Source organism: Simochromis diagramma, unplaced genomic scaffold (genome assembly GCF_900408965.1).
Source record: "Simochromis diagramma unplaced genomic scaffold, fSimDia1.1 OVJJ01000567.1, whole genome shotgun sequence".
In the NCBI taxonomy this organism is placed as follows: Eukaryota; Metazoa; Chordata; class Actinopteri; order Cichliformes; family Cichlidae; genus Simochromis; species Simochromis diagramma.
Window position 1 is genome coordinate 1547 of NW_024386973.1, and position 25954 is coordinate 27500.

General features: G+C 42.0%; 1 protein-coding gene across 1 annotated transcript; it reads right to left on the minus strand.

Annotated features, from left to right (window-relative positions):
* Positions 1-3015: 3015 nt before the first annotated feature.
* LOC120738297 (NACHT, LRR and PYD domains-containing protein 12-like) lies at positions 3016-18676 on the minus strand. Its single transcript, XM_040039484.1, has 4 exons — positions 18400-18676; positions 14989-15274; positions 14736-14909; positions 3016-3226 (listed from the first exon to the last, which is right to left on the minus strand). Exons 1-4 carry the CDS (start codon positions 18674-18676, stop codon positions 3031-3033), a joined length of 933 nt encoding a protein of 310 aa, XP_039895418.1. The 3' UTR covers positions 3016-3030.
* Between the last annotated feature and the right edge of the window lie 7278 nt (positions 18677-25954).

Genomic DNA, 25954 nt, shown 5'->3' on the forward strand with positions numbered 1-25954 from the left:
AGTAGTTGTGTTAAAATGCAGTATTATTGCCAAATCATAGTATTTGTACCCAATCATAGTATTTTTGCCATGTCATCGTATTTGTGCCGAATCATGGCATTTTTGCCAAATTGTGGTATTTGTGCCCAATTAATAATTCTGTTATGTTATAGTATTACTACTAAGTTGTAGAATATCGTTTATGTTATAGTGTATCTGCGGAATATAGTATGTGTGCCAAATCATAGTATTTATACCAAATCACAGTATTTGTGCTAAAACATAGTATTTCTGCCATATTGTGGTATTTGTGCAAGAACATTGAACTGTTATGTTATAGTATTACTACTAAGTCATAGTATTTCTGCGTTGTTATAGTATTTGTGCTAAAACGTAGTATCTCTGCCAAGTCATAGAATTACTGCAATTTCATAGTTTTTTTTAGGAAATCTGTTATGTTAAAGTATTACTACTCAGTCATAGTATTTCTGCCAAATCATAGTATTTGTGTGAATTTGTATAATGTAATATCACTGTGTTATGTAGTAGCTAAGTAGGGGCTGTTTACTAAGTTCATCAGTGTAAATAGGTCATCTCTTGTGTTGGAGTGCCCTCTTGTGGCGCCTTTTGGGTAGTGCCTTAGTAAACGTGAACCCTGTAAGAAGTGGTATCAGACTGATTTGTAGTGGAGGAATTTGTTGCCAGTTTTCTTAATCTTTAATCTGTATGCATGTTGTAGTGCATACCCTGTTCTTAATCATAGAAACCACACCATATCACCTCTCCACATCCTCCTACTGTATGCCATGCCTCCCTGTACCATCCATCTGACCGCCAATAAACTCCACCTGTGGTAATCTAATCCCTGGATGTCAGCCTCTCCTTCTGACCGAGGATAGTTACTATTGCAGCACCACCCAGCATTAAACTGACGTACACCATTCTGTACAATAGTATTTGTGCTAAAAAGTAGTATTTCTGCCAAATCATAGTATTACTGCTATTTCATACTATTTAAGCGAAATTACAGTGTTTCTGCTAAATCATAGTATTTTTGTAATCTTATAGTACTTGTACTCAATTATAGTATTTGTACCAAAACATAGTATTACTGGTAAATCATAGTATTTGAGCCAAAACATAATATTTCTTCCAAATCATAGTATTTGTGCCAAAGCATAGTATTTCTTCCAAATCATAGTATAACTGCACAATAAAGGTTCTTGAGCCACATCAGTGTTTGTGCTAAAACATAGTATTTGTGCCAAATCTTAGTATTTCTTCTAAATCCTAGTAATTCTGCTCAATGATAGAATTTCTGCTATGCTGTAGTACTTTTTTGCTAGATTGTAGTACTTCTGCTAAGTCAAAGTATTTCATGTAAATCATAGTATTTCTACCAAGTCCCAGTGTTTCTGCTAAACCATAAATAATGTTTTAGCACAAATTGTATGATTTGGCTCAAATACTATGATTTGGCAGAATTTTCTGTGTTTCAGCACAAATGCTATGATTTGGCAGGAAAAAAATATTATTTCGTATAAACACAAAGTTTTAGCAGAAATACTATGTTTAAACTTTAAAAAATTCTGCTATTTCTGCTAATGTGTGTTATGACTTTTGACCATTGAAATCAATGTGGTCACTGATTTTGCATGCTGGGTTGAGCTGTGTTTTAGCTCAGTGAGATGAGCAGCCGTACTCAGAGTGGGAGGCCCGGGTTCAAATCCCGCTTGTGGCAACAATATTTTCAGTTCACAGTTGAACTTTTTTAACTCTTTTCAATTTTTAGCTTCTTCACCCATTTTCAACACAAATCCCAGCTCTTTCAGCAAAAACCTCTTTTCAGCAGAAATTCTGCTGATTAACCTCTTTTCTGCAAAGTTTTCAGCCTTTTCACCTCTTATCAGCACAATTCTCAGCCGCTTCTGCTCATTTCAGCACAATTATCAGTCTCTCCACCTCTTCTTTGTGAGGATCAGTTTGGCTCAGTGAGATGAGTAGCTGCCTTGCGACCAGAAGGGCCAGGTTCGAATCCTACTCAGGGCAACATTTTTTTTCAACTTTTTCAGCTTTTTTCTGCAGACATCTTCAGCGTTAAGGCATCCACACAGCATCTTCGCAGGAAATGCAAATTTTTCTAGTTATTATTATTTTCCTTTTTCCGCCGCAAACAGCTGATCGGATCGGCAAAGCGTGTTTCTGGCATATTATGCTTTTTTTGCTTCAAGTGCTTTTGATGCAATATTTGCAAAGCTATAAGTGGAAGAAAACCGTGACCGAGGACAAGCTGATGGCATAACATGAAAGTACAACTCCTCCGGTTCCATATGCAAAAAAAATTATTGCATTAGCTTATGTGGTTCCAGTTCTACAGAGATTTAAAAATAGTTATGCACAACGGAGCGTGCCCGCTCCGACCGGTTTTAAAGGAATAAACACAGTGAGCACACACAGAGGCAGACTCTGTCTAAATCCTCAGAACAAAAGCTGTCCACATGTTTCTGTCAGTCCAAATACTTCATGCAGTTTTTGCTATGATCACTGCCTTCACACTGTTACAGTCAAAGCTGGAAATCTTTCACAAGGAAACTTCATATTCACCAACACTCAGTGTCATGTCATCAGGGAATGTCTCCGCCTTTGAGCTCACATCAAAGCATATACTACCTGAGCAGCTAGCATTACCCAGCATGCCATGCAGCAGTGTCAGTTTGTAAGTGTGCAATAATTCCTGCTCCAAACTGTTTCACAGATTGCTGTGTGCCGTGACCTTTGAACCTTACAACTGTGAGGAAGAAGCTACACAGTTAATCAGGGTCCCCTCTCTCTGAATCAGGAAAGGTGGGCAGGTCACATGTGGGCCGCGGGCCATACGTTGAGTATCAGTTTGAAATGTGAACATTGTTCTGCTACAGTCAATGGACTAAACCAGAGAAGAAGAAAACAGACTTTACCATGAAGATCCTCAGTGTGGATCAGTATAATATCAGCCTGACGTCTGCAGTTTAGTGTCAGCACAACTTTCACATCAGATTCATCTCAGCACAACTAAAACATGCTGACTGACCTCAGAGTTTCAAGTTTACATTCTGGACTCTCCAGGAAACCACACAGATGCTTCACTCCTGGATCCTTCAGCTTGTTGTTGTGACTCAGGTCCAGCTCTCTCAGATGGGAGGGGTTGGACTTCAGAGCTGCTGCCAGATAATCACAGCTGATCCCTGACAAACCACAGTACCACAATCTGTGTAAAGAATGAAAGATGTAAGTTTATTAGACAAAGTGCTTGAAATCATTCAGTGTTTCATCATCTGTTCAGAGCTGAAGAAGGTTCAGAATGTAGAAGTTTAGAAAATGGAAACTCCATACGGGTGAAGCCAACAGGAAGCAGCTTCATTGAAAGAACATCACACACTCATTTGCTTCCAGCACTTTCACACAAACATCTACTGTCATTATTCATGTCACCAAACTCTGTGGATCCTTAATTGCAAATTCAAATGGGATCAAATGGTCAGACAAAAGAGGGTTATGAGGAAATATGATGAAATGTTGTGTATTAGCAGCAAGTTATTGAATCATTTTCCTCAGAAACCAAACAAAATGATTGACAAACATGTTTTTACAAACTCAGTGTTGGACTTGGATCAACAGGATAAGCTGATGTTTAAAGGCATTTGAGTCTCGCTGTATGAGAGTCCAGTTATTACTCAATATTTATGGATGATGTTCTTTCAGTGTTGCACTTTGTAGACGCTCCCTGAGCCTCACAGCCAGCTGCACATGGACCAGCTGACATTACCCAGCATTAGAGGTGGCTGTAAAAAATTCATGTTCCCATTTAAATGGTTTTAATTTGAATAAAACGATGTTGATTCATTCAATCCTGAATCGATGTTTAATATAAATGTATTTTGCCAGAATCTCAGCTTAAAGCTCACAAACTATTTCAACAAGCAGCAAACAGCTAAAACAGTAAATGAGAGCAGCTAAACACACAAAGATGGAAACACAGAGTGTGGATCGTTCACTCGACGGCACGTACACAGACACGCTGTCGGGGCTGAAAGTGGACAGCTCACAGATCCTGAAGCTGCAGGTTTCATCTGTCTCCAACCAAAACTGAGTGAAGCAGCAGCAAAAGAAGATCCAAACTGCTTCACATTTGATAAATATGCTCATGAATTCTCTCTGACTTTGGCTGTTCCTGCCTGCACAGCTCTCTCTCTCTCAGTGTACTCCAAGAACAGCTTCAAACATCTGTTTCTGCATCATTCACTGTTTATTAGCCACCAGTCTGCTGTTGTGTTCAGTGCTGTCGGCCTCTGACAGTAAAGCCTCATTTCTGCTGTTCCATGGAAACTTTTTAAAATGATGACAGATTACAAACTCTCAGCTGTGTCTGTAATCAAACCTCTGTAACTTTGCTTCACTTCAGCAGCAATAGCTCATGTTCACATGTTGATTCATGGTTTGTCATGGTTGATTCACCTCATTTTTTCAAAAATGACCTCTGACAGGAAAGTCTCATTTCTGCCGTTCAACACTGAAGAAATGTAAACTTTTTAAAATGATGACAAATTGGAAAACACAGAGCTGTGTCTCTAATCAAAGCAGAGATGGAACGATGCCACTTTTTATGTCCGATATCGATATGAATCCAATATAGTCGATTTTATAATCAAACATTTTTTTAATATCTTGCTGCATTTTCTATAAGTTCATACTCAAGTTTAAAAATCTAAACACTAAAGCTGTTCTGTTCTGTTATACCTGTCTGCAAAAACACACTGCAGCCAAAACATTAGACAATACTGATCTTTGTATTTAAACTTTTATCAGAACTTTCAATCTAAGTATTTAAAGTAATATTCAAAAGTCATTTAAATGCCTTTTATTTATTTATTTATTTATTTTATTTAAAATTATGAAGATTTTAAAAGTCTTTGGTTGTGAATAAAAGAAGTGCAACATCAGCACAAAATAATGTTTATTTTGAACAACACAAACAGGTTGTAGAGTGGAGCCTTTTATACTTACAGCTGAACAGAAACAACATGCAGAGTGGAAAACAGTGCAAATAACTGCAAACAGGCTTCATGACACTCATGTTTGATCAGGATGGATGTCAGTGTGAGCTGTTTCTATCACATTTAACCTCACAATCAATTTGGTCTCATTTCTATACAAAACTTATCACAAGAATGAAAAAAGTGTTTTTGATTGTTTTGCTTTTTGAACCATGAAACTGTTTAACAACACAGTTTGTTTCACAGTCAAACTTGAGTCTGTCCATCGTTCGGTCAGACTGAGCAACGACAGCACACAGACGTAGACAACAGCTCTCTGAAACACCAAACTCAGGTCCTGTTGATGCTGATACACAGTGACATAGTTACATGGGTGATTCATCCTTTTGTCTTTTTCTTTAAACAGCTGCAGCTTTCACTGACAGCACATGTGGTACTTTAACCTTTGGACTGTTTTCATCAGCTAATTATGGAGTTACTACAAAGAGTGACGCTATAGGATGATCTGTCTGCTGTCACTGGGTGGTGCTGAGGTCTGGATCTGAGGACGGCTCCTGTAATCACAACGAGAACACAATCATCACAAACTGAAATATGAAGTTTATCTCTGAAATAAAGCTGATCCTTCTGTCCTCACACACTCGGGAGTGTTCTTCTCTTCTCTTACATTCTTTCAGTCCTACAGTTCTGCTGACAGCTGACATATGAGGTGTTTGTTTAAAAATAAGCCTTATATACTAACAGATGTACTTAAATCACGCTGCTGTTATTGTGTATATATTTATTTATATTTCTTCATACATTCTTATATAGTTCTATATTGTGTATTTTGTTGTACAGTTATTTTATTTTCAACTTAAATTTATATATTTTATCTTATTCTCCCAGTTAAATTTTCCCTTCATTCTAATTTGTGTTGTACAGTTATTTCATTTTTAACCTTAATTTATATTTTATTCCTTCCTAGTTAAATTTACCCTTTTTAATTTTTCATATTTATTTCCTATCTTATTCATAGCCTTTTCCTTTTTTGTTTTCCTTAGGTCACGAGCAGTTGTCCAAGCATTTCACTACATATCGTACTGTGTATGACTGTGTACGTGACAAATAAAATTTGAATTTGAATTTGAATTTGAGATGTTCCAATATCATGTTCACCTTTGAGTTGTTGGAGCTTTGTAAATGGACATCTGCAAAGATGAGATGATGGAGCAGGTTTCAGTCCTGGTTCAGTCTGCTGCTGCATCCTGGTCACAACATACAGAGGTGCTATCAGCACTGCTATCAAACAAGAAATATTAATGCTTCAAACCATTTGTCTTGAAGGATGGAAGCTGCACAGAGTTCTGCACATGTGTCTTTGTGAACATACCTCATTAACAATATTTCAGACAGTTTTTTTAACCTGAATATTTGCAACAAACTCAGTGTAAAAAAAAAAAAAAAATACAGTCAGTGCTGAAAAAAATTAATCAGTGGAAAAATTAAACAAACATTTTAACTTAAGCTGCCAAGAGGAAGTCGTTGGTTTCAGTAAATATCGGGCTTTGCTATTTGATCAGTTTTTACGGATTAATGAGTTACTGAAGTGCCAGGTTTTTAAAGTTGGTGTTACTGTCTTTACACATGTGGAGACTGAAAACGTGCTGCTGTTTAATAAGATATTTAATATTCAGCTCTGCACAGGAGCTGAAGCAGAGTGCAGCCTGTTGCCTTTACAGTATAATACTTGTAATAAAAGTACAGTAACGGTAATTAGTGACTGAGCAGCCCGGAGCGTTTCTCTTGATTTCTTCAGTCAAGGTAAATTCATTCACCTGCACAGCTAAACGAACCCTGACAGCCGAGTGCTCATTTTAGCTAGCTAGGTCTCAGGAGCTAGCTAAGAATGGTAGTTACGGATTAGCTTACAAACACGTTTAACTTACCAAAAAGTGCAGCGGGGCCTTGGGTCCTTCTGTCGAGTATTCCAGTTTACTGAAGAACACCTCAGGCTTCCCATGTTGGACTGGATCCTGCCTAACTCTGGCAGACCCTCTGTTTCCAAAATCTACAACAAATTAGCCTAACATGGTATAAAGTGCCTGCCCATTGAATCTAATTGGGTCAGGGAACTGGGAGAACTACAGGTTAATATAGACTGGGATACAGTGTGGTCTAATCTGAGTTTGACTTCTAAGAACCTGGCGCATCAATTAATTCATTTCAAAACCATACACAGAACATACATTACACCCTATAGGAGGTTCCAGATGAAACTACAGGCTATGTATCACTGTCACATCTGCAATGATTCATCACCTGGCATGTTTTTGCACATGTTTTGCAACTGTCCTGTGGTATCCAATTTTTGGGTCTTTGTGAACTCTGTGTCATCTGAGGTACTGGAAGTTTTTTTTATGTTCCCAATCCTGGTCTTTGTCTCCTTAATGATACCTCTGAAATCTCCTTAAAACAAATACAATGCAAAATGTTGTTCGCTGGATTCACATCTGCAAAGAAGACTATTACAAAGCAATGGTTCAGTCCTGACATTTGTATGGAATCATTCTGGAGACGATGTCTTATCGGTGTTATTGGTTTTGAACATACCACAGCAAAATTAAATAAAGTTCGACCCACGACTGTTGACGCTTGGAAAATCTTCTCATCCAGAGTTATCTCCTGGAAGAGGCAATAATTGGTTTTAACTTTGTGTTTTTCTGTTTTTTCTTTGCTGTCCCTATGACTTGTTTGCTAATGTTTGCTTTGCTATTGCAGTTTACAGTTGTGCTGTATATGTCTGTACCCCCCCCCCCCCAACCCCGTTTTAAATCAATAAAATGTTGATCACAAAAAAAAACCCAAAAAAAAAAAAACCACCACACACCTCAGGCTGTCAGGTTAAAACACTCGGTCGTGTCTTCATAGCGTTAACGCTGGCCGTCCTCTCAGAGCCTACGCTCTATCTGCTATTCCCGAACAGAGATACGCAAGTTTCTCCGTGACTGCAGCTGCCAGTCAAAGCTGCTATGATGACGTTTCACCCCATTTTAGCATCACCGCTGTCGGAATTAGAATCAAACTTATGGGAAAGGAGACCCCTTGGACGTGGTGAGAACTACTGATAACAAAAGAAAGAATGTTTGGAAAAATATCCCAGACACCAGGGGGCGATAGAAACGTTTTGGCTTCATTTTTGGGAGCTGTGGTCCATGTTTTCTACAGTCATTGGTCACACTCCATTAACTTTTACTATGGTCATGTCCAAACTCATAGGCTGCATCCTCCTGAGGACCCAGCCTTCGTGGTCTATGTGGGCCGGGTCCTCGGAAGGTCGGGCAGGCCGGAAGTAAACTGCTATGAAATGGGACGGTCTAGCCTTCAGATTAGCATCACCGCTGCCTCGGAGTTTAATAAACTCAGCTGTCTGCTCCTTGCTATCTAAAATATAACAGGACACTGGAGTAAACTCTCGACCATCTCACACTTCTGCTTAATCAGTTTTCTGTTTGACGTTTATTCAGCTGTGAACTTTTTTGCATTTTTTTTTCACATTACAGCCACAAACATGAACCAATTTCATTGGAATTCCACGTGAAAGACCAACACAAAGTGGTGAACATGTGAGAAGTGGAACAAAAATCATACATGATTCCAAACATTTTTTACAAATAAATAACTACAAAGTGGGGTGTGCGTAATTATTCAGCACCCTCAGTCAATACTTTGTAGAACCACCTTTTGCTGCAATTACAGCTGCCAGTCTTTTAGGGTCTGTCTCTACCAGCTTTGCACATCTAGAGACTGAAATCTTTGCCCATTCTTCTTTGCAAAACAGCTCCAGCTCAGTCAGATTAGATGGACAGCGTTTGTGAACAGCAGTTTTCAGATCTTGCCACAGATTCTGGATTGGATTTAGATCTGGACTTTGACTGGGCCGTTCTAACACATGGATATGTTTTGTTTTAAACCATTCCATTGTTGCCCTGGCTTTATGTTTAGGGTCGTTGTCCTGCTGGAAGGTGAACCTCCGCCCCAGTCTCGTCTTTTACAGACTCCAAGAGCTTTTCTTCCAAGATTGTCCTGTATTTGGCTCCATCCATCTTCCCATCAACTCTGACCAGCTTCCCTGTCCCTGCTGAAGAGAAGCATCCCCAGAGCATGATGCCGCCACCACCATATTTGACAGTGGGGATGGTGTGTTCAGAGTGATGTGCAGTGTTAATTTTCTGCCACACGTAGCGTTTTGCATTCTGGCCAAAAAGTTCCATTTTGGTCTCATCTGACCAGAGCACCTTCTTCCACGTTTGCTGTGTCCCCCACATGGCTTGTGGCAAACTGCAAACGGGACTTCTTATGGTTTTCTGTTACCAATGGCTTTCTTCTTGCCACTCTTCCATAAAGGCCAACTCTGTGCAGTGCACGACTAATAGTTGTCCTATGGACAGATTCCCCCACCTGAGCTGTAGATCTCTGCAGCTCGTCCAGAGTCACCATGGGCCTCTTGGCTGCATTTCTGATCAGCGCTCTGCTTGTTAGGCCTGTGAGTTTAGGTGGACGGCCTTGTCTTGGTAGGTTTACAGTTGTGCCATACTCCTTCCATTTCTGAATGATCGCTTGAACAGTGCTCTGTGGGATGTTCAAGGCTTGGGAAATCTTTTTGTAGCCTAAGCCTGCTTTAAATTTCTCAATAACTTTATCCCTGACCTGTCTGGTGTGTTCTTTGGACTTCATGGTGTTGTTGCTCCCAATATTCTCTTAGACAACGTCTGAGGCCGTCACAGAGCAGCTGTATTTGTACTGACATTAGATTACACACAGGTGCACTCTATTTAGTCATTAGCACTCATCAGGCAACATCTATGGGCAACTGACTGCACTCAGACCAAAGGGGGCTGAATATTTACGGACACCCCACTTTGCAGTTATTTATTTGTAAAACATGTTTGGAATCATGTATGATTTTTGTTCCACTTCTCACGTGTGCACCACTTTGAGTTGGTCTTTCACCTGGAATTCCAATAAAATTGATTCATGTTTGTGGCTGTAATGTGACAAAATGTGGGAAAGTTCAAGTGCGCCGAATACTTTTGCAAGCCACTGTAAAGGTTTATTTTGTCTGATCTAATAACTTTAATCTCAGCCAACCTGATTTACTCAGGAACAAATAAAACACTGAAAAAAGCCAAACAATAACATATTTAGGTTATCTAAGTCACTTATATATTACGTTTAACCTGAGTAGTGAAAGACCGCAGTGATCTGAACATGATGTGCCGGGAGTTTGCTGTTCTCGGCGGCTCTAGTGACTCGAGTTCCCAGCTAGCTATCGAGCTGGTGGGTAACAGACGTCGCAGAAAACGTCAGAGCACTTTTGCAAATATGTGATATCTTTATAAACTGAGCAGATATTTGAGGTTTACACAGCTACATTCTCTCCTGAAAATATGTTAAAAGTTTATTTTGTGACCCAGAAAGAGTAATAAGAGTAATACTAAAAACTTAGTAGCGGTCGCCATTGCCGGAAACTGGAACTGGCTGGGCCACGCTATGAATTCTGGGATACGGTGGGCCACGAAGGACACACCCGACCCATCCTTCAAATTCGGGGAAAAGGAGGACGCATTTGTCGGCTGCATTCGGAGGAGTCTACGAATTTGGACAGCCTTCATCATGTCGCTGTGACTTAATCAGTCTACAAATGCCGCCTCAGGAGGATGCAGCCCATGAATTTGCACACCCCCTATGTTTACTACTGCATAGACACATTGAATTTCCAACACAAGGAAACAACATTTTGGACAATGTTTTCATAATAATAATAATAATAATGGATTGGATTTATATAGCGCTTTTCAAGGCACCCAAAGCGCTTTACAATGCCACTATTCATTCACTCTCTCATTCACACACTGGTGGAGGCAAGCTACAGTTGTAGCCACAGCTGCCCTGGGGCAGACTGACAGAAGCGAGGCTGCCATATCGCGCCATCGGCCCCTCTGGCCAACACCAGTAGGCAAGTAGGGTAAAGTGTCTTGCCCAAGGACACAACGACCAGGACAGAGAGCCCAGGGATCAAACCGGCGACCTTCCGGTTACAGATGCGATTCCCAACCCCCTGAGCCACGGTCGCCCCACCACCCAGAGAGGAGATTACAAAGCCCCCCACCCGCCCACTTTGGTGCCTCTGATCACATCGCTGTTATGCTAATGCCAGCATACAGGCCCCTGGTCAAAGTCACTAAACCAGTTCGTAAGCAGGTACGTGTGTGGCCAGAAGGACCTGCAATACTGCTTTTCCACCACAGACTGGGAGATTCTTAAACAGGCCGCCACACATGACAACACCACAGACCTGCAGGAATATACAGAAACTGTCATTGGCTACATCTCAAAAGGCATCGATGAGGTCATAGAGACCACTGTCTGGGCCAATCAGAAACCATGGTTCACAGGTGAGGTCTACAGGCTCCTGAGGGTGAGAAATGCAGCCTTGAGAGCTGGGGATGAGGTGAGCCTAACAAGGGCAAGGGCAAACCTGTCACGTGCATCAGAAAGGTGGAAATGCAGTGCTCCAGGAGGATTTTGCAAAGCTTCAGTGACAGCAGAGACACTCAGAGGCTGTGGCAAGGAATACAGACCATCACAGACTACAAGCCCACTCCTCAGACCGCTGTCGGGTCCACCACATTACCGTAAGAGCTAAGTGAAAATTTTTTCTCGCTTTGAGACACAGAACGACACCCCAGCACAGAAGACTCCACCCACCCCAACGATCGGGTGGTGACACTATCCCCAAACAGTGTGCTTAGATCCCTTGCCAGGATCAACACATGCAAAGCCCCAGGTCCTGACAACATACTTGTCAGGACCTGCTGCCATCAGGAAGGAGACTGAAGAGCCTCTGGGCCAGAACCAGGAGACTGAGAGACAGCTTCATCCAGGTTGTCAGGATGCTGAATTCACTCCCTGCTCTCACACACCAACTCCAGACCTGCATTCATCTTTTCCCTCTGAAGCCCCCAAACATACAAACCCTGAGTCAACATTGCCCTTTCACTGACTGCCCCACTCAACCATTTGACCCTTAGAACTGAAGACACTTCTCTCATAAGAGGTGAAACATCTTCAAAGAAACTTAAAGAAGTCCAGACGCTTTTCTTTCCAAGCTCCTTAGACTACGGTCACCTGGATGTCTGAGAACCTTCACAGACTGATTTTACAAGAACTTGTGTCAAAAATCCCTAGCAGTGCCTCTGTGTCACACACACAAATCACTACAGTTACAAATTTAATAACTTAAAAAACCTCAGAAAAACAGAACTGAGCAAAACAAACAAACAAACAAACCAGAGACCAGGTAAGAACATTAAAACCAAACAATAAATGAGCAAAGTAGTGCATGATAAATATAGATGACAAATACAAAGTGCAATATAGAAACACTGGGTAAAAAGAAATGAACAATTAAAAAGGAGGATAAAAGATGTGAGCAGTAGTTGAACAGTAGAAATAAATATATAATAAACAAATAAAAATAGATAATAAATGAAAGCCAGGTCAGAAAGGTGAGTTTGGCTTTATAAGCATGAAAACACTCTGCTGTCTTCAGGAAGGCTGCTCCAGTAGCAGAAAGTCACCTACATGTGGGTTTAGTTCTGACTTTAGGGACAAGTAAAAAAATTAAATAAAAACATCTGTCCAGACAACCTGACAGTCAAAAATATAAACTCAGGAACTTAAAAGGAAAACTGTGCTGACTTTGAACGTCCGCATCAAGATAAACTTACAGATTTAAGAGTCAAAAAGTGTCAAAATGTCTGTATCCTTACCTGAGAGTTTCAAGTTTACAGTCAGGACTCTTTAGTCCAACACACAGCAAAATCCAATCCTGAATCCTGCATCTTGTTGAAGCTCAGGTCCAGCTCTCTCAGATGATTGGATGGGGAGCTGACCATGCGCTTACCTGCTGCTCTCTGGCAGGTAGCTCCATGCCCTCCTGGGTTTTAAATGCACCTTAGAACACACATGCATCAACACTACAATGAGCGGGTGGAGGGAGGTTTGGAGTCTTCTCTCACCCCCATTCTCTGCGACCTGCTGGAGCGGGGGCGCTAGGAGGAGGAGTTGGCCGTCCGACTGCGGTCTGGAGTGTGGGGCCTCCCTGCTGCTGCGGAGTCGGGGCGGTCTGCCTCCCCCCACCGCAGGGAAAAGGGTAACACCACCTGGGTCTGGGTGCAATTCCCCCCTCCAGGGGCAAGGGTACCTAGACCCGGTTTGTAGAGTATGCTTGGGGAGTGTGATCGTGTGTACAGCGTCTCTTTATGTCTGTCTCCACGTTGGTTGAGTGTGGAGTAAGTGCATATGAGAGCATGAGGGTGGGAATGGATGTTTGTATATGTGTGTGCCTGTATTTCTGTGTCTATATGTCAGGTTGGGTGTCAGGCGCCACCTCTCTGGGGACATCTTAGGCCCTCCAAGGTATGGAGGCCTATCTCCCCCTACCACCACTTCCCCTGCCAGTGGCGGACTCCCTCAGACATCGGTGCGTTGGTGGTTCTTTATGTCCGGGGATGGGCGTCCAGGTACACACCGGCTCACTCCTTGGCGGCCGCTTATCGGGGCCTGGAGCCTGGGGCTCGCTCGGGCCACTTCGGAGGTGGGGTGCCCCCGACCTCTTGGCCTGGGGCTCGGTCACTCAGGCACGGCTGGCTGCCGGCGGAGCTCACAGGCGCGTCACTGCAACTCCCCCTGGCTTCTGCTCCGCGGCTGCTGAGTGAGCCCTCATCTGGGGCTCTCCTCAGCTCTTTCTGGGACAGTGGCGCGGCTGCCCCTCTGTTGGTCTTCCTTGGTCTCTTGTGTTCTGGGGGCCTCTGGATGTCTGGAGTTTTGATCTCCTCCATACCTGCTTCATGCCCTGGAGGACGGGGTTGTGGCCCCCCCACACCCTCTAGCAGATCATTACATGAAGGAACCTTTAAAAAAAAAAAAAACAAGCGCGTCCATGCTCACAGGTGTACACACGGGTGATCACACCCACAAACTACACCCTTTTTGGCTCCTACCTCAAAGCACACTGTGTTCTGTTGATCTTACGTGCTGCACAATATGTTTAATATTTAGTATTTACTGTCATATTCCCATATATCATTGTGATGTTGTTTATCCTATTACTGTTGTTCTCTTCTGCTTGTTTTCTTTTTTCTTTCTCAGCTTGTGATCCAGGTGAATTGATATATGCTTTTTTTTCTTCTTCTTTTTTTTCTCTGCTCATTCTGTTGGTTTTTGTCTTTTGCCCTTCTCCCCAGTCCCTCTTCTCAGCTGTTTCTCTTTCCCTCTTTCTTTCTCCCCTTCTTTCCCCCAGTCAAGTCTGTCCCGTATTCAGTAAGTGAAAATAAAATAAACAATAAAAGGTGAATCAAATGGACCATTACGGCAAGGCTGGGATGGTCAATTTGGTAAAGTAAATCCGTTGGGCATCTTTGTTTGCCTTTAGACAACAATTCTGATGGCAAAAGAGCCAAACGGGACAGGTAAAAAAAAAAAAAAAAAAAAGAAATATATATATATATATATATATATATATATATATATATATATATATATATATATATATATATATATATATATATATACATACTCAGGAACTTACAAGGAAAACTGTGCCGACTTTGAATGTCCGCATCAAGATAAACTTACAGATTTAAGAGTCAAAAAGTGTCAAAAATTCTGTATCCTTACCTGAGAGTTTCAAGTTTACAGTCAGGACTCTTTAGTCCAACGTACAGCAAATCCAATCCTGAATCCTGCAGCTTGTTCGAGCTCAGGTCCAGCTCTCTCAGATGATTGGATGGGGAGCTGAGAATTTCAGACAAAGCTTCAAAGCTTCTTTTTGAGAGTTTACAATCTCTCAACCTGAGAAAGAATAACAATGGAGACATATTCTTTTCTTCATCTAGCATTATTAAACATATTTGTTCATAGATTCACTTACAGCACTTTCTTGGATGCTTTGACCACTGGCAGCAGCTTCAAAAATGCCTTCTCTGAAGCAGAGTATTTCTGCAGGTCAAACTCATCCAGATTTGATGACAGTAAGATGAAGACCAGAGCCGACCACTGAGCAGGCGACAGTTCATCCTTGGAGAGACGCCCTGATCTCAGGGACTGTTGAATCTCCTCCACTAGAGAACAATCATCCAGTTCATTCAGACAGTGGAACAGATTGATGCTTTTCTCTGCAGACAGTTTCCCACCGAGCTTCTTCTTGATGTACTGGACTGTTTCCTGATTGGTCTGTGAGCTACTTCCTGTCTGTGTAAGCATGCATAGGAGATCCTGATTGGTCTGCAGTGAAAGACCCAGGAGGAAGCGGAGGAACAAGTCCAGGTGTCCATTTGGACTCTTCAAGGCTTTGTCCACAGCACTCTGGTAGAAGTCATTTACAGTAAGTCTTTTCTGGAAAATTTTAGAGAGCGGAGATTGTTTCTTAAGCAGGCTGACTCCAGAGTTGATGAAGGTCAGATAGACATGAAGAGCAGCAAAGAACTCCTGAATGCTCAGATGGACAAAACAGTAAACAACGTTGTTGAACATGTTACGCTTATCAGCTTTAAAGATCTGTGTGAACACTCCTGAGTACACCGAGGCTGCTCTGATATCGATGCCACACTCTGTCAGGTCTGGTTCATAGAAGATCAGGTTTCCTTTCTGCAGCTGATCAAAAGCCAGTTTTCCCAGAGACTCAATCATCTTCTTGTTCTCTGGATTCCAGCGTGAATCTGTCTCAGCTCCTCCATCATACTTGATGTCCTTTGTTTTTAGGTGAAATAGCACAAGGCGTAGGTAGAGCTCTGTGAGAGTCTTAGGCAGATCTTCACTGTCACTGGTTTTCAGCTCATCCTCCAGAACTGTAGCAGTGATGCAGCAGAAGACTGGGATGTGGCACATGATGTGGAGGCTTCGTGATGTCTTGATGTGGGAGATGATGCTGCTGGCCTGCTCCTCATCTCTGAATCTCTTCCTGAAGTACTCCTCCTTCTGTGGGTCAGTGAACCCTCTGACCTCTGTCACCATGTCAACAATGTCACGAAGGATCTTATTGGCTGCTGCAGGTCGTGTGGTTATCCAGAGGCGAGCAGAGGGAAGCAGTTTCCCCCTGATGAGGTTTATCACCAGCACATCCACTGAGGTGGACTTTCTAGGGTCAGTCAGGATTGTTGTTTTGTGGAAGTCCAGAGGAGGTCGACACTCATCCAGACCATCAAAGATGAACACAACCTGGAAGTCTTCAAAGCTGCAGATTCCTGCTTCTTTGGTTTCAGTAAAGAAGTGATGAACAAGTTCCACCAAGCTGAACTTTTCCTCTTTCAGCACATTCAGCTCTCTGAAAGTGAATGGAAACATGAACTGGAAGTCCTGGTTGGCTTTGTCTTCAGCCCAGTCCAGAGTGAACTTCTGTGTTAGGACTGTTTTCCCAATGCCAGCCACTCCCATTGTCAGCACTGTTCTGATTGGTTTATCTCTTCCAGGTGGGAGTTTAAAGATGTCTTCTTGTCTGATGGTTGTTTCTGTTCTGTCTGGTTTCCTGGATGCTGTTTCAATCTGTCTGACCTCATGTTCGTCATTGACCTCTGCAGTCCCTCCCTCTGTGATGTAGAGCTCTGTGTAGATCTGATTCAGGAGGGTCGGGTTTGCTGTTGTAGAAATCCCCTCAAGCACACACTGGAACTTCTGCTTCAGGTTTGACTTGAGTTTGAGCTGACACTCAGGGAGAATCTCTGCATGAAGATACAGCAAATGACACAAATGAGAAAACTGCATTCTGGTTACTGTGGTTATGTGTTCAGTTCACTGGACTCTTGGTGTCATGATCCGGGTGAGTCTGAGTAACTTTCCACAGCATCAGCTCTCCTCCCCTGGGTGGAGCCCTCCTCACTCCTCCCTTCTCCTCACCTGTTGCCAATTACTCCGGCTGTATTTATGAGCAGCACTCACAATGAACCTTCTCCAGATTGTCTGCTTACCACAGTCAGTTCTCTGCCTCACATTCTACTTTTAAATACTCTAGGAACAACAAGTAGGCCTGCAGTGTGAGAGCGAAGTGCTCTAATAGGGTGATATTGTACTATAAGGTCATTAAGATAAGATGGGGCCTGATTATTTAAGACCTTGTATGTGAGGAGCAGGATTTTGAATTCTGGATTTAACAGGAAGCCAATGAAGGGAAGCCAAAACAGGAGAAATCTGCTCTCTCTTTCTAGTCCCTGTCAGGACTCTTGCTGCAGCACTTTGGATTAGCTGAAGGCTTTTCAGGGAGTTTTTTGGACATCCTGATAATAATGAATTACAGTCGTCCAGCCTGGAAGTAATAAATGCATGAACTAGTTTTTCAGCATCACTCTGAGACAGGATATTTCTAACTTTAGAGATGTTGCACAAATGGAAGAAAGCAGTCTTACATATTTGTTTAATATGTGCGTTGAAGGACATGTCCTGGTCAAAAATGACTCCAAGGTTCCTCACAGTGTTACTGGAGGCCAAGGTAATGCCATCCAGGGTAAGAATCTGGTTAGATACCATGTTTCTAAGATTTTCAGGGCCGAGTACAATAACCTCAGTTTGATCTGAATTAAGAAGCAGAAAGTTAGCGGCCATCCAGGTCTTTATGTCTTTAAGACGTTCCTGCAGTTTAACTCATTGGTGTGTGTTATCTGGCTTCATGGACAGATAGAACTAGGTGTCATCAACATAGCAGTGAAAATGTATGCTATGTCTAATGATGCTGCCTAAGGGAAGCATGGTAATGGGAGCGTTGCCTGCAGGAGGCTGAAGTGGAATCTCCCAGAAAGCTGCAGAAGAAAAAACGTGAGCTGAGATTTCAGTCAAATAAGGAGAACTGTGGCTTTCCTCCAACCTTTGACCAATCACCTTAGTGTCCTGTTTATCAACCATAATAAAAAGCATTTACTTTCTGGGCATTTTTTTGTTTGGGTCTCCAAACAGCAGAAAGAAATGGCAGCCATTTTTTTTAACTTTACCTTCAACTGGTAAATAGATGTAATTGAAAGCACTTTGATCATATTTGTGACGTGTCCCAAACTGTTGGTGTCGCCTCATTTATGTTGATGAAACAGCTCTAAAACCAATCGGACAACATAAATCTGTAAAATGGGCAGAAAACCTGCTGCTGGTCCCATTTTAATCAAACCAACCCAAAGAGCAGATATTCATGTGTACACAGGAGGTTATTTGTGCAGATGCATAAAACACAAACTGTTGGCTTTCTGCAGTCTCTCACTCCTGAAAGTGTTGGCAAGTGTTTTGGATTTATTATTTATATGGATGGTAATGGCACCTGTGTAATGTTAACTAACGTTTTTTGTTTAGTCATTCCCTGACTTACCTTTGGGTTCTGGGATGGTTTTATTTAAATTCTCCAGCAGATCATTCCTGTTTATCCTCCCCAAAAGATTCTTAGTGACTTCAAAAGTGTTGATAGAGTAGGTCTCAAACATCAGATCCACTACTTTTGTCCTCTCTGCATTTTCCAGTTTACTCCCTGGGATTGCTGGTAAACCTTCTACAGACCCATTGTTCTTCAGATGCCACTTGAATTTTTCAACGTCTTCACGTTCCAAATCCTCCAAAGTCCCCAGAAGGATTTCTTTAGGTGTCGTCATCTTTTACCCTGTAAGGATCCGATAAACACAAAGACTGTAACAACAGCTGGAGAGATAATTGTCTGATTTTAACAATTTAACATGATTCTAACAGCAGTTCATCACTACCACCAATAAATTTCTAAGGCTCAGATGCAACAAAATTGCACATAAAGAAGTATCCAAGTAACACTTTGCTACAATATAAAACAAACTATATAAATAAAGAAAATATATAAACTAAATATATACACTACCCGTCAAATGTTTTAGAACAACCCAATTTTTCTAGAGTTTTTGTCACGGTTTGCGAGCTGTGTGTAAATTATTAAAGGACCCTTTATGCAGGCAGCTCAGATGCAAGTGAGTTTATTCATCACATGGTGATACAAACAGAAATGGTGAGGGTGAGCATGGAAACTAAGCAAAAACCTAAACTGGGAAAACTGATAGAAACAAACCAGAAACTGAGACACGGAGCAACAACCTGAGCCAATGGAGGGAGATACACAGACGAACCAGCAACTAACAGTGGCAAACACAAGGCTTAAATACACAGAGGGATAACGAAGGAATGAGACACAGAAGGAGGACACAGCTGGGAGTGACTGACAAGACGAGACAGAGGAAACGCCAACTAAACACACTGACATGAGACACGGAGCTTCACAACAAAGCAGGAAATACATAGACTGAACTTAGAGGTACAATAAAACACAGAACCAAAACGTAAGAATAAACAAAGATACATCACGAAATCAAAGATTAACAATACAAAACAGAAAACACTAAGTCACAGACCCAGGATCGTGACAGTTTTATTGAACATATCCTTTTTATTTCCATTGCACTCTGAAATGAAAGCATAGTATAAATAAGCAGTTGGAGTTAAAAATAAATCATGAAACACATTTATAGACCAAAGTTTATTCTAAACGTTTGACTGAACACACCTGTGGCTTCTGTCTACTATAGAAATTAAATATTCTCCCATATCTGTAGCAGATGTTCCCATAAATGTGGACCTTGTAATAATAATAATAACTTTATTTATAAAGCGCTTTCAAACAAAGTGCTGTACAACTAAAGAGATAAAATAAAATAAGAGCGATACATAGTAATACAGGTAAAAGACACAATACAAGTTAAAAACAATAAAAATGTAAAAACTAAAAGCCACAGAATTAAGACATGTAAGATCGGGTGAACAAATGTGACTTCAACTTGGTTTTAAAAACCTCCACAGAGCAGCCTGCCGAATAACTTGAGGGAGGTTGTTCCACAGAAATGGGGCATGAAAAGAAAAAGCTCTCCAATTGTCTTTTTTCTGGCTCTAGGAACCTTTAGAAGGTCAGAGTCCTGAGATCGGAGAGCACGGGGTGGAACATAAAGGTGTAAAAGGTCGGAGAGGTATGAAGGTGCCAGTCCGTTTAAAGCCTTGTAGGTGAGCAGCAGGACCTTAAAATCTGCTCGAACCTGACAAGGTAGCCAGTGAAGAGATCTCAGAACAGGAGTAATGTGCTCAAATTTCCCAGTTCTTGTTAAAATGTGAGCAGCTGCATTTTGCACCATCTGTAGACCTCTAAAACTTTTATTTGGTAGCCGGGAAGACACAAATGCATGGACAAGAACCTCTGCAGTGTCGCTTGACGAAACTTGTCTGATTCTGTCGATGTTCCTCAAATGATAAAATGCGGTCTTTCTTATCTCTTTTACATGAGACTCGAAGGAGATCACCATATCGAATCACACGCCCAAGTTTTTTACCTTGTTCCTGCAATTTATGACACTGTCATCAATTTTCAAGATGAAATTTTGGGACAAGTGCTGAAATTTTGTGTGGCCCAATGACCATCAACTCTGTTTTATCAGTATTTAGGAGCAAGAAATTATCCGATAACCAGCCCTTAATTGCAGATAGACAAGATTCTAGTTTAGAGACTTCAGCACAATTTCCAAAGGTTAAAGGAACATAAAGCTGCAGGTCATCAGCGTAACAATGAAAGGTTACATTAAAAGAACGTAAAAGAACACCAAGAGGCAGCAGGTACATAGAAAACAGCAGTGGTCCAAGTACGAAGCCCTGAGGGACCCCATGCCTCACTGCACAGGTCTCAGAGAGATCATTTTTAAAACTAACAGTCTGAGACCTCCCAAGCAGGTAAGATCTCAGCCATGGTAAAACATTTCCTGTAATTCCAATAAAATGTTCAAGCCTATCCATTAAAATGCAGTGATCCACAGTGTCAAACGCAGCACTTAGATCCAGCAGTATTGATCATCGTCATTGTAAACAAAGGCGTGAAACCAAACTGAAAGCACTGCTGAACAGAAACACATTAGAATAACAGCATAATAAAATAGTTTGAAGAAGCTTCTTGGATGAGAGATGAAACGTCTTCAAGCAACTCAAAGAAGTCCAGAGGTTTGTTTTCCAAGCTCCTTAGACTACAGTGACCTGGGTGACTGAGAACCTTCACAGACAATAAAACAGTTTGTTCTATTCAATCATAAATAAACAGAATAAATAAACAGGCATTAATCCTAATAACACCAGCTTTAACAATGGCCCAGGCAGCCATTGGATCATAATAGAAGTAGAGTGATACATAATAGAGACTGTTGATTTTGCACACAGAGCTGATTATCTGAATTCAGATCAACAGTTTGTAAAATATTCACAGAGATAACGTTTGTGTTCATGAACATCAACCATTACACTCCTTACATGTCTCATTCATCCATTCATGCAAACACAAGCTTTCATGTTTTATGTAACTGTTGTCATTTTGTTTGTGAATGTAAAAGCCCAACAAGAACATTAGCAGCAGCTACAAACTGTGCTCAGATCAGTTTCATGCTCCATGTTGGAACTATGTTCAACTGCATCGTCTCTTTTTAAAGAAACACTTTCAGTTTGACTGTGGGCCACATTTAAAGGTTTCTGTGGACATGAGGTCTGTGTGAAGAGGAAAGGAAATAAGTAAAATGTATTTATATTGCTTTTCACAGATGAAAATAAAAATCACAAAGTGCTTCACAATACAAAGAATGAGAATACAACATACAGTGGGGCAAAAAAGTATTTAGTCAGCCACCGATTGTGCAAGTTCCCCCACTTAAAATGATGACAGAGGTCAGTAATTTGCACCAGAGGTACACTTCAACTGTGAGAGACAGAATGTGAAAAAAAAATCCATGAATCCACATGGTAGGATTTGTAAAGAATTTATTCGTAAATTAGGGTGGAAAATAAGTATTTGGTCACCTCAAACAAGGAAAATCTCTGGCTCTCACAGACCTGTAACGTCTTCTGTAAGAAGCTTTTCTGTCCCCCACTCGTTACCTGTATGAATGGCACCTGTTTGAACTCATCATCTGTATAAAAGACACCTGTCCACAGCCTCAAACAGTCAGACTCCAAACTCCGCCATGGCCAAGACCAAAGAGCTTTCGAAGGACACCAGGAAAAGTATTGTAGACCTGCACCAGACTGGGAAGAGTGAATCTACAATAGGCAAGCAGCTTGGTGTGAAAAAATCAACTGTGGGAGCAATCATCAGAAAATGGAAGACATACAAGACCACTGATAATCTCCCTCGATCTGGGGCTCCACGCAAGATCTCATTCCGTGGGGTCAAAATGATCATGAGAACGGTGAGCAAAGATCCCAGAACCACACGGGGGGACCTGGTGAATGACCTGCAGAGAGCTGGGACCAAAGTAACAAAGGTCACCATCAGTAACACACTACAACGGCAGGGAATCAAATCCCGCAGTGCCAGACGTGTTCCGCTGCTGAAGCCAGTGCATGTCCAGGCCCGTCTGAAGTTTGCCAGAGAGCACATGGATGATACAGCAGAGGATTGGGAGAATGTCATGTGGTCAGATGAAACCAAAGTAGAACTTTTTGGTATAAACTCAACTCGTCGTGTTTGGAGGAAGAAGAATACTGAGTTGCATCCCAAGAACACCATACCTACTGTGAAGCATGGGGGTGGAAACATCATGCTATGGGGCTGTTTTTCTGCCAAGGGGACAGGACGACTGATCCGTGTTAAGGACAGAATGAATGGGGCCATGTATCGTGAGATTTTGAGCCAAAACCTCCTTCCATCAGTGAGAACTTTGAAGATAAAACTAGGCTGGGTCTTCCAACATGACAATGATCCAAAACACACCGCCCGGGCAACAAAGGAGTGGCTCCGAAAGAAGCATTTGAAAGTCCTGGAGTGGCCTAGCCAGTCTCCAGACCTCAACCCCATAGAAAATCTGTGGCGGGAGTTGAAAGTCCGTGTTGCTCAGCGACAGCCCCAAAACATCACTGCTCTCGAGAAGATCTGCATGGAGGAATGGGCCAAAATACCAGCTACTGTGTGTGCAAACCTGGTAAAGACCTATAGTAAACGTTTGACCTCTGTTATTGCCAACAAAGGTTATGTTACAAAGTATTGAGTTGTATTTTGTTATTGACCAAATACTTATTTTCCACCCTGATTCACAAATAAATTCTTTACAAATCCTACCATGTGGATGCATGGATTTTTTTTTTCACATTCTGTCTCTCACAGTTGAAGTGTACCTCTGGTGCAAATTACTGACCTCTGTCATCATTTTAGGTGGGGGAACTTGCACAATCGGTGGCTGACTAAATACTTTTTTGCCCCACTGTATAACAATATCACAATAAAATACAACATAAAAAAACAAATGATTTGAAAGCTTGTCTATATAAAAATGTCTTCAGCTGTTTTAAGAATCTGAGCATAAAAACAGTGGAAGAGAATTCCACAACCATGGTGCCGCTGCCTGAAAGGCTGAATCACTACGAGCTTTAAATCGAGTGCGTGGGGCCACTAGCAGACTCTGACCTGATGACCTTAGAGCTCGGGAAGATGAATGTGGTTTCAGCAGGTCAGATAAATAATGGGGAGCTTGACTCTACTTAAACTAGAACATTTATAAAACTCTTTGAAAGAACAGTATAACTGAATGTCATCAGCACAGAGATGATAGGAGATATTGTAGCGCCTAATAATTTGGCCTAGGTGGGATACATAAATCAAACAGAGAATTGGACCCAAGACGGATCCCTGAGGTACCCCACAAAGCAGAACTGTTGATTCGGACATCATTTGATTCATACGAACAGTAAAAGATCTCTCAGATAAATATGACATAAACCCTTTTAAAACAACAGCAGTGATCCCAGAGACGTTCTTGAGCCTGTTCATCATGAGACTGATCTACACCCAGAAACAGGCTCATACGCTGGATCTTGTGCTGTCTTTAGGGTTACCGGTCCTAAACATGGAAACCAACACGTTCTCACTCCCAACTCGTCAAATGTGTGACGCATGGTCAGGCTCCCTCTGCTTCACTTATCGACCTGCAGGGTCCTCCCATTGAATACTATAGAGCTCCCTCAACGTTGCTTATAGACGACAAGAGATTGCCGTGGAAGAGCCTGTCGTCCGTATATTTATATATAGAATTGGGATACAGCCCCTGAGATAGAAAGTGTGTAACCGTGAACTCGACTCTCTTTATGACACACACACACACAGACACTTGTTTTCAGATTTTAGTGAGGACACCAAAAAGCCTGAAAAATATCTTCAAACTCGTGGGAACGGGCATTTTGTGGGACTCTATTGGTCCCCACAAGTATAGTAGCATACCAACTCTTTGTCCTCGCACTCACTAAACAGGTACACGCACACACAAACAGGTTTGTCAGGTTCCTCAGCTCGTTCTCTGCGTTCAGTCCATTGAAGGTGATTATTAAGCCAATCACAGCTACAGAGCTCACTGTGACTCTTCTTCTTCCCTCTACAGTCACACAAACACACTCAGAGACTCTGACAGCAAAACTACAACAATGTGGTGTTAACACTCACCTGCCTCAGCTCCACCGTCCTCCTGCTGCTCTGAAGGAGGCTCAGCTGTTTCTCTTCCTGTTCCTACCTGCTCGGGTGGCTCCTCCCCTTTGCAGTTACAGGAAATCAGGTGTGTGTGTCTCTTGTTGAGACTGGTTCAATGATTATTGTCATCAATGACAGATATAGTCTTTTTCTATTTTGTATCGTATGTTATTCTGTTTATCTGATTCTATTGTTTCCTCTTGAAATCACCTCCAGTTTGCGCTGATCCAGGACGTCACAGGTCTTGGACTCAGTTGTGGAGACGATGGTCTGGTAGCGAACGCAGATCTTCTCCACGCCCTCCACCTGAAACACACCTGAGCTCAGTTTGAATCGTTTCATTTCTGTCACACTGAAATGGAAGAACTGGAAAATAGACTTTTGACACCATTAATAAACAATAAAAGGAGGAAATACATTTATACAGAATCATTACAAATGTCCATTCATCACTGTAGCTTTGCACTGACTTCAATTCGACCATTTTTATATTATAAAAGTCTTATTATCATTATTATTGTGCATTGATGAATATCTGATGGAGTCACTTGTTTCTAATCTGACAATCACCCACCTTCATGCTCTGCAGAACAGCCAGGCTCTCCAGCGTGGACGCCATGTCGGCCATCTTCTCCAGACGGCGGCAGAAAGAGTCAAACTTCCCGAAGATGTAGTTCTCACTGAAAACACGCACACACGTGTGTAAAGGTTAGCGTGACGCCGCTGACACGCTCTGACTCAGAGTCAGTTACTGATCACCTGAAGTCAAACTGTCTGTTCTCAGGGTTTTCTCTCAGTTTGTCTCTGACGCTGTGGAAGCTTCGCTGATACGTCGTATTCAGATTACAGCAGTCAGAGATTCTCTGCAGCAGCACCGGCCTGACACACACAGACACACACACACAGACACACACACACACACACACACACACACAGACACACACACACACACACACACACACACACACACACACACACACACACACACACACACACACACACACACACACACACAGACACACACACACACACACACACAGACACACACACACACACACACAGACACACACAGACACACACACACAGACACACACACACACACACACACACACACACACACACACACACACACATAGACACACACACACACACAGACACACACACACACATAGACACACACACACACAGCACCACACACACACACACACACACAGACACACACACACACAGACACACACACACACACAGACACACACACACACACACACACACACACAGACACACACACACACACAGACACACACACACACACACACACACACACACACAGACACACACACACACAGACACACACACACACACACACACACACACA

Bases quoted from the DNA above. Each gene is read 5' to 3' on its own strand.
- LOC120738297 (XM_040039484.1), bottom strand. From the start codon at position 18,676: ATGACGACACCTAAAGAAATCCTTCTGGGGACTTTGGAGGATTTGGAA. The intron at 15,275-18,399 runs GTAAGTCAGGGA...ATCAGGAAACAG, and splicing joins AACCATCCCAGAACCCAAAG to TCCAGTACATCAAGAAGAAG. The intron at 14,910-14,988 runs GTAAGTGAATCT...ATTCTTTCTCAG, and splicing joins AAAGCATCCAAGAAAGTGCT to GTTGAGAGATTGTAAACTCT.